At 42.1% G+C, this 17,339-nt stretch overlaps 2 protein-coding genes across 15 annotated transcripts in view; one reads left to right on the top strand and one right to left on the bottom strand.

Moving 5' to 3' along the window:
• ST6GAL2 (ST6 beta-galactoside alpha-2,6-sialyltransferase 2) overlaps nucleotides 1-17,339 on the top strand; it is an 81,980-nt gene that overhangs the window by 61,657 nt on the left and 2,984 nt on the right. For 12 of the 14 annotated variants that reach the window (XM_079972743.1, XM_079972734.1, XM_079972740.1 and 9 more), the window contains one exon: nucleotides 6,722-6,947. In XM_079972743.1, coding sequence (XP_079828869.1) covers nucleotides 6,722-6,947 — 226 coding nt within the window. Of the gene's footprint in view, nucleotides 1-6,721; nucleotides 12,192-17,339 lie in introns of those variants that run through there. The other 2 variants (XM_079972736.1, XM_079972741.1) reach the window with 2 other exon arrangements.
• The window catches only part of LOC307214214 (parapinopsin-like), a 48,477-nt gene continuing 31,411 nt past the window's right edge, over nucleotides 274-17,339 (bottom strand). Inside the window, exon 5 of the mRNA XM_079972945.1 lies at nucleotides 274-5,010. Within this exon, the coding sequence (XP_079829071.1) occupies nucleotides 4,771-5,010 (240 nt within the window). The 3' untranslated portion in view covers nucleotides 274-4,770. The remainder of the gene's footprint in view (nucleotides 5,011-17,339) is intronic.

The raw sequence follows: 17,339 nt of genomic DNA, 5'->3' as shown, positions 1-17,339 counted from the left end.
TTAAAGTAAAGATGAACTCAGTTTGAAAATGCAATGACATTTCTCCAAAGGCCACTCAGGATCCTTCTCACATCTGCACAAACCTCTGCCAGGCAGGCATTTCCGCCAAGCCTGACATATTAACATCTCTGCTTGATTTATGGCCTGCTAGTAGCTTATCAGACCCAATCTCAGTGCTCAGAAATTAACATAATGCTTGCCCCAACACCTGCTAGAAGTGTTATGACTTAAGAAGGATTGGGAAGCAATTTGGCTTTAGGAAAGCAAACTATGTGTGAACTAACCACAAAACATTTTATTGAATTCCTGTTAAAGGCTTCCAGAGGTAACATGACATAACAAAAATACAACAGAGCTTCTTGGTAGCACTAAATCTGCTCCCCGTTTGTGCAAGAACTGACATGATGGAACAAGCAATACTATTATGAAATAGCTATGTAAGACTGCTGTGTGTACACACACAAGCACACAGAGAGAAAACCCCACATAGATATGAAAATAGATTTAAGCACCAGAAGCAGGTGTAGGCTTGAGAATCACAAGCCATCCTTAAAACAGAGCAGTAGTCAGGTGGCATAATATAAACGTTTGTGCACGTAATGGACTTAGACGGAATAGTGTTTGAATCAGTGGTGGGAACCAAGATACAGATGATGCTAACAAACTTTTATTAGTGTGTGTGTGCACACATACACACCCACAAAAACGCTCTCTTCAAATAAGCCTAGAAAATATCAAGATCTGAAAACTTTCAGGACTACTTTCTCTTTTAGGGAATTAGGGAATGAGCAATGTGCTCCAAGGATGTTTCACTGTGTGCATGAAGAAGCCCTGGCTCAGAGAAGGGGGCAGTATGGAGAAGACAGAGAAATGCTATTGGGTGACTGGGAGAAGGCAGAATTACTCAACACCTACTTTGCCACTGTCTTCACCCGAAAGGAAAGCAGTGCCCAACCTGGTGATAACAGAACAATGCAAGGAGGGAGCTGCAGCCTAACACAGGAAAAGAGGTGGTAAGGGAACACCTAGCCACTTTAAATGAATTCAGATCTTCAGGGCCTGATGAGCTGCAGTACCAAGAGTACTAAAGGCGCTTGCTAATGTAATCTCAGAGCCTCTTTCTATAATCTCTGAGAATTCTTGGAGAACAGGCGAGGTCCCTGAAGACTGGAGGCAGGCAAATGTTGTCCCCATCTTCAAAATAAGGGGAAAAAGAAAACTCAGGTGTAAACTACTGGAACCAATGGGATCCAAGTTACAAGATTCCAGCTAAACCTCAGGAAGAACTTGCCAACAGTAGGAGCTGTTCAACAGTGGAACAGACTACAAGAAGTAGTGCACTCTTCTTCCTTGGAAGTTTTAAAGCAGAGGTTGGCTGGCCATCTGTCATGGATGATTTAGTTGGGATTCCTTCATCGCAGGGGACTGGACTGAACTAGACTACCCTCGGGGTCCATTTCAACTCTACAAGTCTGTGATAGCATGTTTAGAACATCATTTTTGCACAAAAGATTTGCTGCAAAATGGCAAATTAGTGTGGTCTTATTTTTACTTCTTTTTTTAACTTATAAATAAAACATGCCAGTCTTGGACTGGGAACCAGTAGATATTTTGAAACGATTGGTAATTTTTGTGATTATATTGCCAACGTTTACAGATGTAGGTCTACAGGTTTTTTTTAATTTCAATGGAAAAAGCAGCTATGGTTCATGTCAATGGGTGTGCATAAAGATTAGTTTTCCTCCAGTGAAGAGAAATTGAAAGGATTCCACGTTGTGGAACTTCTCTGGTCAGTTTGCCACGTGGGAATCAGAACACTTATGGTTTTGCAAATATTGCTGTGATCATTTGTACATATGTATCTTGAAGTTTTATGGCTACTCCATAGTTTTGAATGAAAGTTGCAGGAATTGTTAGTGCTTAGTTTCTGGAATATGCAGCATTCAAAATGTTCTCAAAATCGAGTTTTTGCTAAACTAGAAGCTGAGCTGAATCCCAATCAGTTTTCAAAATATATTATTTCTTTCATACTAAACAGTTGGTACAATAAGGTAAATGAAATTACATTCTTGTGTACTTCCAATCTCCTGGAAATGACTTTTTAATTATCTTGCTAATTACATAGTGTAATTGCATTGCACAAAGATACATGCTGGAAGTTGAAAAGCTCTTGAGTGATTAAAATTGCCAAGGACAAATTAAATTTCTTCCTTTTTTTTAGAGTCCTTAATATCCATTTATATTTACTATTCATACAACGAACTTAAACATTTATTTAATTCTGATAAAAGAACTTCAACACAAACCCCAGAATCCCAAGAGTTTGATCTTCTGCTATTGAGCTAATTTCAAACCATTGTTTAAAATTCCTAAATACATAGCTGTGCGATAAGAGCTTGTGACATAGGTAGCTGAACATTGCACTGTTTTTGGCTGACAAATCCTACATTGATGTAGAAGATAATTCTTTGTAATGGTGCATGGATTGTCATTGCTATGTATGAGAGTCTATACTGGAAGGAGAGTCCACCAGCTTTCAAGGGAGTCCGTTCCACTGTTGAACAGCTCTTGCTGTTAGAAGGTTTTTCCTAGTGTTGAGTCAGAATCTCCTATCTTGTAACTTGAACTTTGGATCCTTCTCTTCCCAAGCATGAGAAAACAAGCTTGCTCTGCCTTCCATGTGACAGCCCAAAGATATTTGAAGATGGTTATCATAATCTCCTCTTGGTCTCCTCTTTTCCAGGCTAAACCGCTGGGATAGTTCAGTAGAGCACGAGACTCTTAAATCTCAGGGTCACAGGTACAAGCCCCACATTGGGCAAAAGATTTCTGCATCGCAGGGGTTGGACTAGATTGGCTTTGTGGTCATTTCCAACTCTACAGTTTTATGATTCTATAAAACATGCCCAACTGACCACAGTAGTTCCTTGAATCTTCTTCTTTTGCCCTTTTTGAAGATGGGGGCTACATTTGTCCGCCTCCAGTCTGCAGGGACCTCACCTCTTCTCAAAGAAATCTCAAAGATTATAGATGAAGGCTCTGAGATTACATTCATAAGCTCCTTGGGTGTAGCTCATTGGGCCCTGGAGATTTGAATTCATTTAAAGTAACTAGATGTTCCCTTACACCCTCTTTTCCTATTTGGGGCTGTAGCTTCCTTCTGGCATCATTAGTTCTGCTATTGCCAGGTTGGGCACTGCAAAGAACCTACCACAGTGGTACCTCGGGTTGCAAACGCTTCAGGTTACAGACTCTGCTAACCCGAAAGTAGTACCTCGGGCTAAGAATTTTGCTTCAGGATGAGAACAGAAATCGTGTGGCAGCGGGAGGCTCCATTAGCTTAACCTCAGGTTAAGAACAGTTTCAGGTTAAGAACGGACCTCTGGAACAAATTAAGTTCTTAACCAGAGGTACCGCTGTACTTGCATGTTCCTCCTCTTGCTTCAAACACAGCCAAAGAAATCTTTATAATTATTTTTAACCTTTTCCCCCAAGCCTGAGCTTCTTTCTGAGCTTTGCCCCACCCCAGACATTCCCCCTGCAACTGTTGGCTACATGTGTATACTCTTCCTTCGTGATTTCCCTTTCTTTCATTTCTTAATACATGCCCTCCTCCTTCAATATCACCTCATCTGTAAGCTCCTTATGCAGCCACACCGGTTTCTTTAGACACCTCCCACTTTTCTTTCTTGTTGGAATTGTCTGCATTTGTGCCTTCATTATTTCACCTTTAAGAAATACATAGGGCAGGGAAATACTATTAGGCAGGAGAAAGTGGGAAACAGATTCACATCAGGTACCTAATGGTGAACAAGGGCTGAGGATAGTGTTGTCCATGCTGACTTCTTAGGCATGGGAATGTGCTTTACAAAAGCAGTAGAAAGCACATACTGGGTAGGGATAACTCAAACAGTAATTAAAATTAAGCTTCCTGTTAACAGCTGTAGCTTTCTAACCTGGGGCCAATATGTTTTTTTAAAAGCTAAAACCATAAATATGTAGGTTATTTGTACATGTGGCCTCTTCACATGTAGATTTCGAAGGGACTGTGGGGGTCGTCTAGTCTGACCCCATGCAGGAGTCTCTTGCCCAATGTGGGGCTCGAACCCACAACCCTGTGATTATGCTCTTATGCTCAACCGACTTGAGCTATCTTGGTGCACATATATTGGCTAAAACGAAGTTGCTGTCCCATCATCATTTAATAATAATGATCTTCCTTATAACCCTGCCCCCTCCAAATCTGACTGATACTAAATCACTGTACTTGCTTGAGAAGGGAGATCTACATTTTGTGTTGTGAAAGTGAATTGGAATATTTAAAGGTTATTACCAGCCTCAATATGAACCAGCAGATGTGTGAGCTAGCGCATACTTACTACTCTTTAAAAAAACAGTTAATACTGTGACTTAGTACACATTTGAAAACTATTCTAGAGGTCAGTGCTTATCAGGTTACAAAGATCTAGAATGAGATTTTTGTGAAGCTGAGGCAGAGGAGCTAACGTCAATAGAATGGGCTTTGAGGCATCTACCATTAACTTCAAGCAGTTACCTCAAGACATTATTCCCTTGCATATCTAGAGCACCAGTCCTTTCTTTGGTGCTATAATCACATAATTCCTACTTGATTCAGAGTCAGAAAGTTAATAGCAACACGTTTTGTTCCTGCTTAATGCACAGCAGATTCCTTAGGGGGAAACAAAGCAAGCTGGCAATAAAACTGTAACATATATGATATAGATGGATTAGGCAGCAGCTTGTACTCGTTCACAAGAATGAATTTTCCTTGGACATCTGTGGCGGGCTGTCTGAAACAGGCTCTGGGCTTGACTCTGGGCTCAGAAGGTGGTCCATTTTCTCGTCCATTTGGGGAAGTGCTTGCCTAGTCATTCCACCTTCTGCTTTCCGGTTCAGTTGGATGACTGTGACCTTTGACTGGCAGGTGGTTTCTCCGTCAGCCGCTGAAGCAGGTTGGCAGTGGAAAAGCATCAGAAAGCATTTGTAGAACTGGAAAACAAAAATACCCAACCAGTTTCATTTTGCTAAGCTGCAATTATCAGGTTACAAATTAGGATGAAGATTCGTGCATTTAAAAAGTTAAGTGAAGATTCAGATTCTTCTGTTTACATTGCAATCCAACCTTTCCCAAACTTTTCACTCTGGAGCCTTTGAAGAATGTGCTGCATCAGCTCTGGTACCTCACAGCTCGTTCCTCCCTCAGTTTGAGTGCCAGAGCACGATGGCCCTCAAATTGGCCCTGGGCGATGTACTTTATTGGCTCGAATATAAGCCGCACCTGAATATAAGCCACACATTTAAAAGTCATGGGGGAGGGGGAGAAAAAAGACAATAACCGAATATGCCACTCCCTTCCTCACTTTCTCCCTTCCTGGCCTTGGGGGAGAGGGTGGGGGAGTATGTGTGGGGCGGGCGCCGCTGTGCTGCGCTCCTGGCGCTGTTTACCCTGCACTCCTGGCTGCATACTGGATTCTTTTTGTAAGGTCATTAATAGAAGCTGCACTTTAACTTTTCACGGTCGGAATTTGGGGAAAAGGTGCGGCTTATATTCGGGCCAATACGGTAATTTGATATATTGCCCAGGCCTAATGCTGACCCCACTGGGCAGAATGGAGCCTCCTTGACTTCAATAGGAAGGAAGGCCAAGTTAAACATAATACAGCCAGACACGATAGCATTGGTTAGCATTTTGCCACGTTGGCTCTAACCTGCAAATCACCCTCTGAGAGCAGCTCCTCATCTTGGGCAAGTTGGCCCTGGAGCAGACAGGATGTCATACAAGTCACTGACTGGCTTGGTTGTCGTGCCTCACAGTGTGCAATGCCAGAGGAGCAAGGTGGTGTTACAGGCAAGAAAGGCAGTTCCTGAACCTTAGGAAATGCCACGGCTGCTGCTTTCTGCTTCTTTAGCTTGGAGCCCACCTCACATGCAGGTCTTAAGAGAAGACTGGGGTTAAAGGCCATAGGGGAGCGGGCTTATCTGGCTCCCTGGAGGACTTGTGAAGTTTAGCAGAAACTGGTGGGTGGTAGGACTGGGAGCTCAGGGCTTGCCCAACCAAAGAGTAAGTAGGGCTGGCCGGGAACATCTTTGTCCATTGAGGCAGAAGCCCTAGGAAAGGCTATCAAAACACGTGGCACAGTAGCACCCAAATGTATTCCCTAATTCACAAGCTGAGATTCCTGCTTGATGACTCTCGAGTCTCCTTCCAACTCTACAACAGGAGGGAGGGAAAGCAGTAGCAAAAAAAGGGGGGGGGGGAGAAAACAAGGAAAAGAGGCAGCTTGAAAGGAAAACAACAGTGCTGTCTACCCCTTCACCATTTATTTTTTTAAAACAGAAGGAGGAGAGAAAAATGAAGGCTGGAATTAATTCACAGGGGCAGCAGAAAAACTCACAAAAACAGAGGAGCTATGAGAAAGGGAATTTGGTTGAGGTCAATGGCAATGGATCAACTCCTGTTTTCTTGATACTACTGGTGCATTTCCTGTTCTTGGTCACCAGGTGGCAGGCAGAACCCACTCAACAGCCCTTTGTCCAAAGAAAATATATTGATTCAGCACCACCGCTTGCTAGAGACGACTAGCAATTTAGCAAACAGAACTGGACTTGATTTTTGCATGTGCAATAATTAAAAAGGAACCTAAGTTTGGAAACTTATTCTGACATTTTTAAATACCCTAAATGTTTCCTCTGTTTTCAGGGATTCTCATCATGATGTCCATGTGCAGCGAAGTCCATGTATACGAATACATTCCTTCAGTCCGGCAGACCGATCTCTGCCACTACCATGAACTCTACTATGATGCGGCTTGTACCTTGGGGGCTTACCACCCGCTGCTTTATGAGAAACTGCTGGTGCAGAGGATGAACAGAGGCTTCCAGGAAGATCTGTACCGGAAAGGAAAAGTGATTTTGCCAGGGTTCAGGTCAGTGAAATGCCCTGGATGGAAGTGATTCCCATACAACACTAAGAAAGGATATTTCTAGAACAAAGTGCAATAAGGTGCTGCTGTCGTACTAATAAACAACAAAGAAATACTTGAAAAAAACCGGATCCTAGACCAATCTAGTCTTGAGTCTATAAACTGTAATTAAGTAGCAGGCTTGGGGGAAGTCCTTGCTTCTGAGGCCTGAGTATTTATTATTGCTTTGAAAATAGGTTTTGGGGTTTGTTTTGGTTTTTTTTAAAAAAAGGCTTGCTTTTTGAGAGATGCAAACTATGGTGAAGGCAAAATACTGTGAGGATATATTCCAGAAATCATCAAGCAGTTATACCACATGTGCCCAATTGCAGTCCTTTAGACAAGGCAGATTAAACACGAAGCCTAACCTAGTGAAGCAGTCCTTACAATCAAATAAAAGCAAACTTCAGCTATATTTTTCACAGCATCTTTTAAGATTTTCCTCTCTTCCCTCTTATAAAAAGTGCCAGATGTTTACTGAATACAATGAGCCATGTTTTTGTTTTATTTAAACTGTTCTGGTGGCTGAGCTTGGAACCCTAACCTTAAAGCACTGGTGCTGGACTCTTTTAACATGTGTTAAGACATATTTGGTCAAATACATAAATTGGTAGCATGCACAGGAAAGGTTGAGTAGAAGACCACCACCTGGCTGTTTCAGAAAATAGCATATTGAAATTTGTTTCCGTGCCAACGTGCTGGCACCAGTGTCCATATTAGGAGAAATATGTTTTTTGACCTTTTATGTGGGGCTGAATTGCCACACATTCATGTACGCAGGCCTGCAGGCTGATTCTCATTCATCATGCCATGACAACTCCCTCCAAACACCCTCATGACAGCTACTGTAGTCAGGATGAAAAGTCTTACCTGCAGATGAGCCATCAAGGGAGTAGGTTGTTGTGTGACAATCACAACCAACAAGCAAACAACACAGCTTATCTGTAGAAAGCAGTTGCTTTCTAATGCTTTGTTTCCTCTACCACCTGTGTGGATGTGTCAGGATGCTGTCACTGGCTCCGGGCAGTGGTTGCCCAGGAAAGTATAAAGACAAGGAAAAGTTTCTTACAGTCCTTTTTTATTCCAAACTTTACAGAGAGAGGCTATAGAACCCAGCCTCTTGGATAATGGCGTTGTCCCAAGTGAATCTTCACACACCCCAATCTCTTCCACTTCCTCATTCATCATCATCATCATCATCTTCTCTACAGGTGTCACTAAGTGCCCTCTGTCTTTGAGCTCTTTGCTCTCCTACTTTTAAGGCTCGCTGGGTTCTGGGAGATGGTGGGTCTGGAATGCTTTCTAGTGACATGTCAACCACCTCTCCCATTATTTCTCAGCTTTTCCCCTCATCTGCCTCTGAGCTGTGACCTCCCACACACACACCCCGTTGAAAATCGATACTATCTTCCTCCTCCCTGGAAGGTTCAGGATGGGAAGGCGGTCTCCACCATTCTTCCTCCTCTGCCCAGTCCCTGACAGGATGTTAGACTAGAGATCTTCAGCAGCCTTTTCCATTTTAGTTTTCTTTCGCTGCCCCAGAGCCCAGCTGCAGCGCTATTCAGGGGTAAGTGTCAGGAAGAAAGGTTGGGGCAGAGGGCAGCAGGGCTTGTAGTCTTCTGAATGTTCACTACCACTGCAGTATTTATTGGCAAGCCAAGTCAAGGGGAAGCGAGTGAACAGAAGAGAGGAGCTTTGGGGTTGACAGAAAGTAGTAAGAAGAGAAGAGGGAATTCATCAGGTTACCTTGTGAGCCAAAGATGCAGTGAGATGCCAAACCCTGTAGGTTCTTGTTGTTAAGAGCGGAGAGTCAAAATTCTGGCCCAGAAATATTCAAGCAATGCTTCTGCATTTGCAACATTCACTTTCACCCCCACCCCCAAGTTTCTAGCAATAGGTAGCAAGATCCTAATTCTACTTCGAGGTCTTAAGAATGTAAAGACAATTTAGCTGGATCAAGCTTGAAGGCCTATCTCATCTTGCATTCTGGTTCCAGCAGTGGTCAATTAGATGCCTCTGTGGAGGTTTGCAAGAAAGGCATAAAGGCAGTGGGCTTACTCTGTCACTTGTCCCCAGCCTCTTGACATTGACAATATCTCCAAATACAGAGCATCCATTGGGCTGCTGTGTCAACCTGCTGTGTGTCACTTATCTGCCTGTCTAATCTTGTTTCCGAAGGTGGTGTTCATCTTCCACATCTTATTTTTCCCCCAATGATATTTTTTTTAAAGTGATGAGTTCCATAATTTAATTCAAAGGAGGATAGATCAGGTCTCCCCCTTCAGGCCTACATAAGACTCCTGTCAAATGCAAACTCTCTCTTGCAAAAGACTGCTGAACACCAACAGAGACGTTCTATAATCTTTCACCTTGTTGTCGTGGAAGGATAGCCCTCCAGGTGTTGGGAGTGCAGCTTCCTTCCTTCCTTCCTGTTGGCCATGTTGGATGGGGCTGATGGGAGCTACCGTCCAACAAAGTCTAGAGATACACATGTCCCCCATCCCTGTTGTGTTTGCTCAATCAGAAGTATCCCAGTAAAGGAAAATATAGTGCACATATCTCATTGCTTAGGCTCTTTAAAAAAAAAATTACCCAGCTGGGTTGAGAGAGAGAGAGAGTTTGCATCCGTGCTTGTATGCATATGTTTCTGCTGTATTCTTAACAATAACCACCTGCCTGAGGCATAATTCAATTTAAACAAATAATTGTGTTGGGTTCAGCATAATTTAACCATGGCTTAACTTAACATCCTATTGTTTCGGTGGGAGCTAATCTCATTATTGCTAACACAGCAACACACACCAAATACTGGATCATAGGAGTCAATTCCTAGGGGCCGAGGTCCCTTCACCACACCCCATAAAATATCGGAGGGGGCTGGGTCCCACCCAAAGTTGATGGGCATTGCCATTCATATGGTGTGTGTGTGTGTGTGCCATGTCATGTGATCCATTATGTAGGGTGGGGCTTGCCTAGGTTCCCCAGTATTTTATTCAAGTTGGCACCCCAATACTGGATACTTTTCTGAATAGTGCCATTTTAATCAAGTTTTATCTAAGGATTCAACTGCTTAGACATTCCTTCAAGAACCTTAAATTAGTGGTGGCCATGTGGTATCTTCTTAAATGTAACTTAGAAGCACTGCTTGTCTCCAAACTGAGGTCTAGTACAAACCCAGGAATGCCACCACAGATCCTGAGTCAACCTTCCAACAAAGTCTGGTTTTCCCTCTCGCCATTTAAGTTCTCCTAACTCAACCACTTCACAATCAAAACTGTAGTTGTTTATTCCACTGACTTCAGCAGGGTTCGAATTGGAAACTTTAAAAATATTATTATTGGTTCATCTTCTAATAAGTGTTCACTTTGCAAAATTCCACAGATGAAGAATAATGCATTTTACTTCAGTGTTGAAGGGAGATGAGAGGGGAATAGGAAGAAACAGGAGGCGAACTTCCGATTTTGTTTTTTAAAAGTTGCAAGTGAAAGAAAGAAAGAAAGCATTAGCAAGTGATAGCTGATTGAAAGTTCAGACTGTTCAGTTTAAGACAGTAAATGAATGTGTATTAGATGTTAAATAGAATTTTGTATGTTTTTAGGCCACCTTATTATATATATATATAGATATATATATAACAGTGCATTTTTAATCTATATCAGAATTATAAATGTTCAGTAAATGTCTGCAACTCCTACTTGAAGTCAGTGAGAAATCTCACTTTAAAAAAGTATGAAGTCTGTTTAAGCCTTTGCTTCTTCTTCTTTTTACCAGTTTAAAAAACAAAAAAGCAAGGGTTGCTGGGAGAAGTTAGTTTTGATTGGCATAAATATGTTGAAAGCTTCACACTTTCTCTGCACTGATGGCTGTACAGTTGAAAAGTTGCACTCAACACCTTGGGGTAAAGCATACTTGTTTTCTGTTATTATTATCTGTCATGATCTACACTTTCCACTGTGAATTTTTTAACGTGGTGCTCTCTTAATTTTTTATGCATAACGCCTTCAGAGGGTCACTTTGAGGTGTTCTCATATTTGTTACAGGGAAATTGATCTATAAACTGTTGAGCCAGTTTTTGTTTTGCTAGCAAAAACAAAACGTTCATCTCTTGTTGTTTCTTCCATGGTCATGTGTGACTTGGAGGCATGGCCAGGTACTTGCTTCACCTTCTCAGTTTTTTCCCTCTGCTTGCTACCAGAGTTACTCGTGTTGAGTTCAAAAGCACTGAATGTGGCACTGGGCACAAAATCCAGCTTCCAGTGGCTTTTATCATTATTTTTTTTAAAAAAGAGGTGCTTTGTAGCCTGTGTGGCTGGCAAAAATATCCCAACAGTGTTGAGCATTGCCTCCTCCAAACTCAGAGAAGTCAAGAGGCAGTGCTTTAAAAAAATATTATAGGAGCCTAGGGCAAGGCTTCAAGTACCCAGTTTTCTTCCTTGCAGAATCAGATTTAAAATATGGAAATTAAGAAAATCATGCACCCTTGTTTAATTAGCTGACACACAAATCACAGTATCCAGCTTTTCTCTGCACAGAATCCAGATTATTTTGCAGGCCAATTTCCCCCTGCACATATTCTTTTGCTCAAAGATAAGTTCCACTGTGTTCAAATGGATCTTGCTCCCTACAGGTGCATATAAGACTGCAACCCTCACATGGCACCTGGGAGTAAGCCCCATTAAACTCAGCAAGGCTTACTTTCAAGTAGATATAGGATAGTTCTGTCAATTAGCCTTGTGGCAATCGCACGGCTAGTTGGGAGATGGGAAGTGCCTAGTTTCCACTGAATTGTGTAAATAGCAATCCTAACCCCACTTAACTTGGAGTAAGCCCCATTGAATTCACTAGGACTTACTTCTGAGTAGGCTTGGTTAGGGTATGGCCACAACAGCTCTGCCCACCCCCACACTAGACAAAATACTTAAATTGTGACACCCTATTGCCGTTGAGTAGGCCCTGTGGCGGTGTGAGCTCTTATCCCTAAGTCAGAGGAAACATTTATGGGTGTTACGCTCATCATGCAAAAATATTTGAAGTGTTAGTAATGAAAGCTGCAAAATGCTCCACACTTGTTAAAAATCACCCTTTCTAAAGTGGATCATTAAATATAAATGGAGGTTTTTGAAAATATTGCGCTAAATAATTCTTAGTACTTGAAAAAAAATCTAGCTAGTTGTTGTTCTTTTGATTTTGTTCAACGAGGTTTTTCTATCCCTAAATTCAACTCTGACTTCATTTCAGAGTGCCTTGTCTTGGACAGATTGCAATCCATAATTTTCTTAACAAGGTCCCCATCTTTCTTTCTCTCTCACACACAAACCATACTAGGGTAGTTTTACATGTGCTGAAATTGAAGACAGACAAGGTTGTGACTGGGCTTTCGCATTTTCTTCTTAAATTATTTGAAAGTTCAGCTGCTTACATGGCATGCAAATTTGGAGTAAAGATCAAGTGCACCTATAGAAGGAAGGATGGGATATAAAAATAAATGATGATGACTGTATTTATTTATTTATTTTTAAAAAGGAACCAACCTCTTTCCCTCCATTCCTTATACTTTGCAATTTGAAGATAAAATACTGAAAATGGCATGAAATTACAGGCACATTTCAACGAATTTTAAAATCTCATATAGAGACATTTGCAGCCATAAAACTGCAGCTTTCTGTGCAAAGAGAACATCTGGATTAACTGTTTATATAAGTACCTCATGTCTGTTGAAGGTTTATTTAAATAACCGCCCTGAGATCTTTGTGATGAAAGGTGGTGTATGAATTGAATAAAGTAAATAAAAATAAAATGCATTTTTATATCGCAGGTTTCCACTCTGTAACATGGCAACATAATTTGAACCTCTGTTGTTACATGGCCAGCTGTGTACATGCCTTATATTCACACATATCATCTCATTTTCTAAAGCTGTAGTCACCGAGCTACTCAAATAGAAGACTGTGTACTTTTTAAATAGCCTTGAGAATTATTTTGTATGATAATTTTTTAAGTGAATGTGCACTCTTCAAGAAACGAAAGCTTGAGATTTTCCAGGAGTCGCATTTTTAAAAACAGTGTTTGTATACATTTTAACACTTTTGTATTTTCTATTTTGGTTTTATATATTTTTATGTATGCACAGTGTACAGATTTTTCTTGTAAATAAAGTTTGTTTGTTTGTTTTTATTTGATTGGATGCCTCAGTCTCTCATTATTTAACATGAGGGGATTAAAATGTGTATCTTACAAAACAAATGTTGCCATTAAGGAACTAACTTGTAGGTAAAGATAAAGGGACCCCTGACCATTAGGTCCAGTCGTGACCGACTCTGGGGTTGCGGCACTCATCTCGCTTATACATTCCGAAAATAAGCTAGGTATTAGTCTCCAAGCTACTTTTGATGAATAGCCTTGTGAGAAGTGACCTAGCCCTGAGACCTACCGTATTTTTCGCCCCATAGGACACACTGCCCTATAGGACGCACCTAGTTTTTGGGGGATGGAAATAAAGGGGGGGGAATTATTTTTCCCCCAGGCACGGGGCTGGCGCGGGGGAAGCCCGAGCTTCCCCCGACCCCAGCCCCCAGAACAGCCTGCTATCCGCAAGCCTAGGGAGCCGCGCCGGTCTCCCCAGGCTTGTGGAGAGGTGCGCGAAGCCCGGGCGCGCTGAAGAGCGCTCGAGGCTTCGGAATGCAGGCAGCTCTGCGCAACCTTTGGGAGCCCGGCGCGGCTTGGCGCCGGGCTCCCGAGGGTTGCGCAGAGCTTCCTGAAGCCTGTATTCACCCCATAGGACGCACACACATTTCCCCTTCATTTTTGGAGGGGGAAAAGTGCATCCTATAGGGCGAAAAATACGGTAATTTGATTCCCTCCTGCCACAAGTTACAGAACGGGGGGAAAGGCAAGTGTGAGCCAAAAAGATCTATAACTGCTAAGGCATACTGAATTTTTAAAAAACTACTAATTCGCAGACCTCGCAAAGGAAGCTCTGTGTCTAAGAAGGCTTCCACAAGCTAGCCTTAAAGGTTTCCTAAAGACTGTTGGCATCGCAAGACTTTACAGCTACCTGGTGTGCTCAAAAGGCATGGATAAAGTGTACCAGATCTTGTGCTCCTCAAAAAGACCTTTCTGGAGTAGAAGTCAAGTCCAAATGGGTAAAGGAACACCATTTCCCTCAGTAGAGACCTAAATGATCTAGGCTTATTGGATGAGCATCATCTCACTCACTCTGCCTTCACAGCTCTTAACATCTTATAATCTCTACTTCCATGGCCTTAAATAATACATGGACATTATCCTGCCACCAAGCTATTCAGAATGGATAACACACACATGCTTAAAATTACAAGGAAAGCCATTCCCCGCCTCCCAATAATTTTTACATGGTCTTTAAAAAGATAAAGGCCATAGCTTCTACTTTTCATGTTGCGCTAAATGTAAATGTCTACATTTTATTTCCGAGTACATGCAACTGACTGGTTGTTCTACAGTACTCTTTTCAGTAGGAGCTGTAGTACAAAGGTTAATTTGAAGGGGCACAAGCTTTTTAAATGCCAGTCGTACAACCTGTAGCCCCAGTCACTTTTTCTGAGATCTGAATGGCTCTGCAAAAGGTCTTCAATCCATTCGTTTGTCATCAAACATTAAGAATACCTAGGCTGAACCCAATTAGAATACCTAAGTCGAATCCATAGTCAACTTTGTGATTGTACAAGGTCCTAATAGTCCAGCTTTGCAGACTTCACACTTGCATGCGGGTTTCATCAACAAATCTGATGCCCAACAAATCGCTATTAGTCAACTCCTGATTTATCATTTCTGTTTGTGAACTTATAATTCCGTCTGTGTTGAATGTCAGAAGCAGTAATTCATGAATGCACAATTTTAAGTCAACGCCATGTGTTTGAGATCGTGGTGGGAACCCTGTAGCCCTCAAGATGCTCTTGGGACAATCCCACCCACCATCCCTGACCCACCATTAATGCTGGCTGGCAAAAACGGAAGTTGGAAGTCCAAGAACATCTGGAAGTTCTCCATTCACTGCTTTTAAGAGAGAATCTATGAAGGGTGTGTCTGGACTGCATCTATGCCAAATGTTTCCACACTTCTGCTTCCAACAATTTAGCCAACACTTTATTGATTTGTTGCCTGCCCTTCACCCAAAGGTCCCATCATTAAAACACAATGTTAACAACAACAGAACAACTTGTAACCATAAAAAATAAGGCGGGTCCTAACAGTATATACCCAAAGTGTCCAAAGAGGTGCATCTTCAGCACCTTCCTTCAGAAGCCAGATACACCTCTGTGAAGATGGAGTTCCACAGCTTAGGGGTTGCCATGGAATGCCCTCTCCTGGACCGCCACCCCTCCCCCAAGCCTCTGAGGGTAGAGACACTACCCAAAGGGCCCCAATCTGAGCACTTGAGCTAGTCTGATGGGAAGGAGGCAGTCTCTGTGATATTTGGGACCTCAAAAGGGCCTCCCAAGATGGGGAAGCTCTGAGGAGAGCTCTGTGCTCTCTCTCTATTCCCCAACAAAACTCACTAGGGAGGTTTTTCCCCCCCTAAGGATAATGTGGATGCAGCGGTCCCACACTCCCAATAATCCCCTTGTTTGGGTATTCCGCTAAAGGAATCCAGCGGTCGTGGATCCTGTACAATGCCCTGCTGGTGGCTAGGGCCATGGCACAACCCCCGGTGACATCAGGGGAAGCTTCCAGGTGTATTTGCACCAACAAGCTCCTCCCACTGGTTGTTAACCTTAGGATGACTCCCCGCTGCCCGGGGTGGAGTCATGTATAGATTGTTTGATCCAATGCCTAAGCCAATGCCACTCACATGCTGTAACCAATAAAGTTGTGGTCTTCTTTAGCCCATTAACCTAAATACATGTGTCCCTGTGTCTTATTTATCTCAAAGCGGGTGGCGGGTCCTCGACTCACAATGAAGACTACTGGGAATGGCAGCTGCTGGCTCTTGCTTCCAACACGGTCATCATTTGCCGCCTTTCAAATTCTACTCCCCTACTAATTTTGCTGCCCCTAAAATTCTGCCACCCTAGGCAGCTGCCTGATGGTTAAAACTGGTTCTGCTCCCAGACGGGCTAGATATGATTGCCAGGGGCCTCTAGTGACATCCTAGACATTTTTCTATATAATTAAGGATAGCTTCAGAAGTGAGCAATAGAATAAATAATTGTGTTTGTTTCCATAATTTATATCTTGTCCTTTGATGCGTAGGCACACTCAGGGTGGCTTGCAAACCTCCAGATACATTTATAGCCATTATACCAGCAGTTAATTTGATAATAAAGTGGATTCCTAATGTTTTCATTACGCATGCAACAGACATTATGCTGTATTTGTGATGCTCTGTTACGTTTTATCGTTTTGTATTATTTATTGTTTGTAAGCTGCATTGAGATTCGTTTGAATCAAAAGTGCCATAGAAATACGATCAATCAGATCAAACATTGTGACAAGCTAACTTTAAACTTAACTTCTGTGCTCTAATGAAAAGTAGCATATCCCAGGGCGGAAGGTCCTCCTAACTAAGGCAAAGTTTCCTTGAAAAATGTCCCTAAGTAATTGTTGGCAGACCCAAGGACTTCTAACATACAGCTTGAAAGAGAGCACTTCACCTAGCTCCTTATCCAACAATACTATGTCAGAATTATTTAGCCAAGCAAATTATGATTGATGGATACAGAATGACATATGCCCATAGGCCAATCTTCAAGTCATCATTTCAACATCCAGCTTCAATTGGAAATGCATTTATTAATGGCAGCGTTTGATAAACAAGATTAGAATACTGTTTCTATAAGAGAAAGTAAGGTTCATTCCAACACTCTAATTCTACGATTCCGTGTGTAAGAGAGAGGGTGGGAGAGAAATAGAGGAGGGCAGGGACCTTGAGAACTGTTCCCCATGAACATTTATTATTATAATATATTTATTTGTAGCATCAGTATCGCACACTGAGCAGGGACACATCACCTGGCCACAGTTTTCTTCACTATGATCAGAGTGTGGTATTCCTATTTAAATTATAACAGTAATTTCTAATTCTGAATCTATAAATATGAGTTAGTATACACAAAGCAATGTTTTCCTTGTTCCTCTCTTTTGATGATGGATTTCCCTGAGTTGTGGGTGGGAAGGGAGTATGCAGGACTATTTATTGTTGTTTTGGGAATGATAGTAAGCTGCTTCAGAGGTAATGTTTGCATGGGGGGAAAGTAGTCTGTTCTCATGTCAGCACAAATTTGGAAGATAAACAGGCAAAGACTCCTAAAAGTTTTTAAAGACTTCACACATTTTTAGTCCTGCCATTACCTTGAGATTCATCTTGAACGGTTAGAATGT

Source organism: Podarcis cretensis (genome assembly GCF_951804945.1).
Source record: "Podarcis cretensis genome assembly, chromosome: 4".
Lineage (NCBI taxonomy): Eukaryota > Metazoa > Chordata > Lepidosauria > Squamata > Lacertidae > Podarcis > Podarcis cretensis.
The sequence above is the reverse complement of the archived record's forward strand: the minus strand, read 5'-3'. Positions and strand labels throughout refer to the sequence as shown.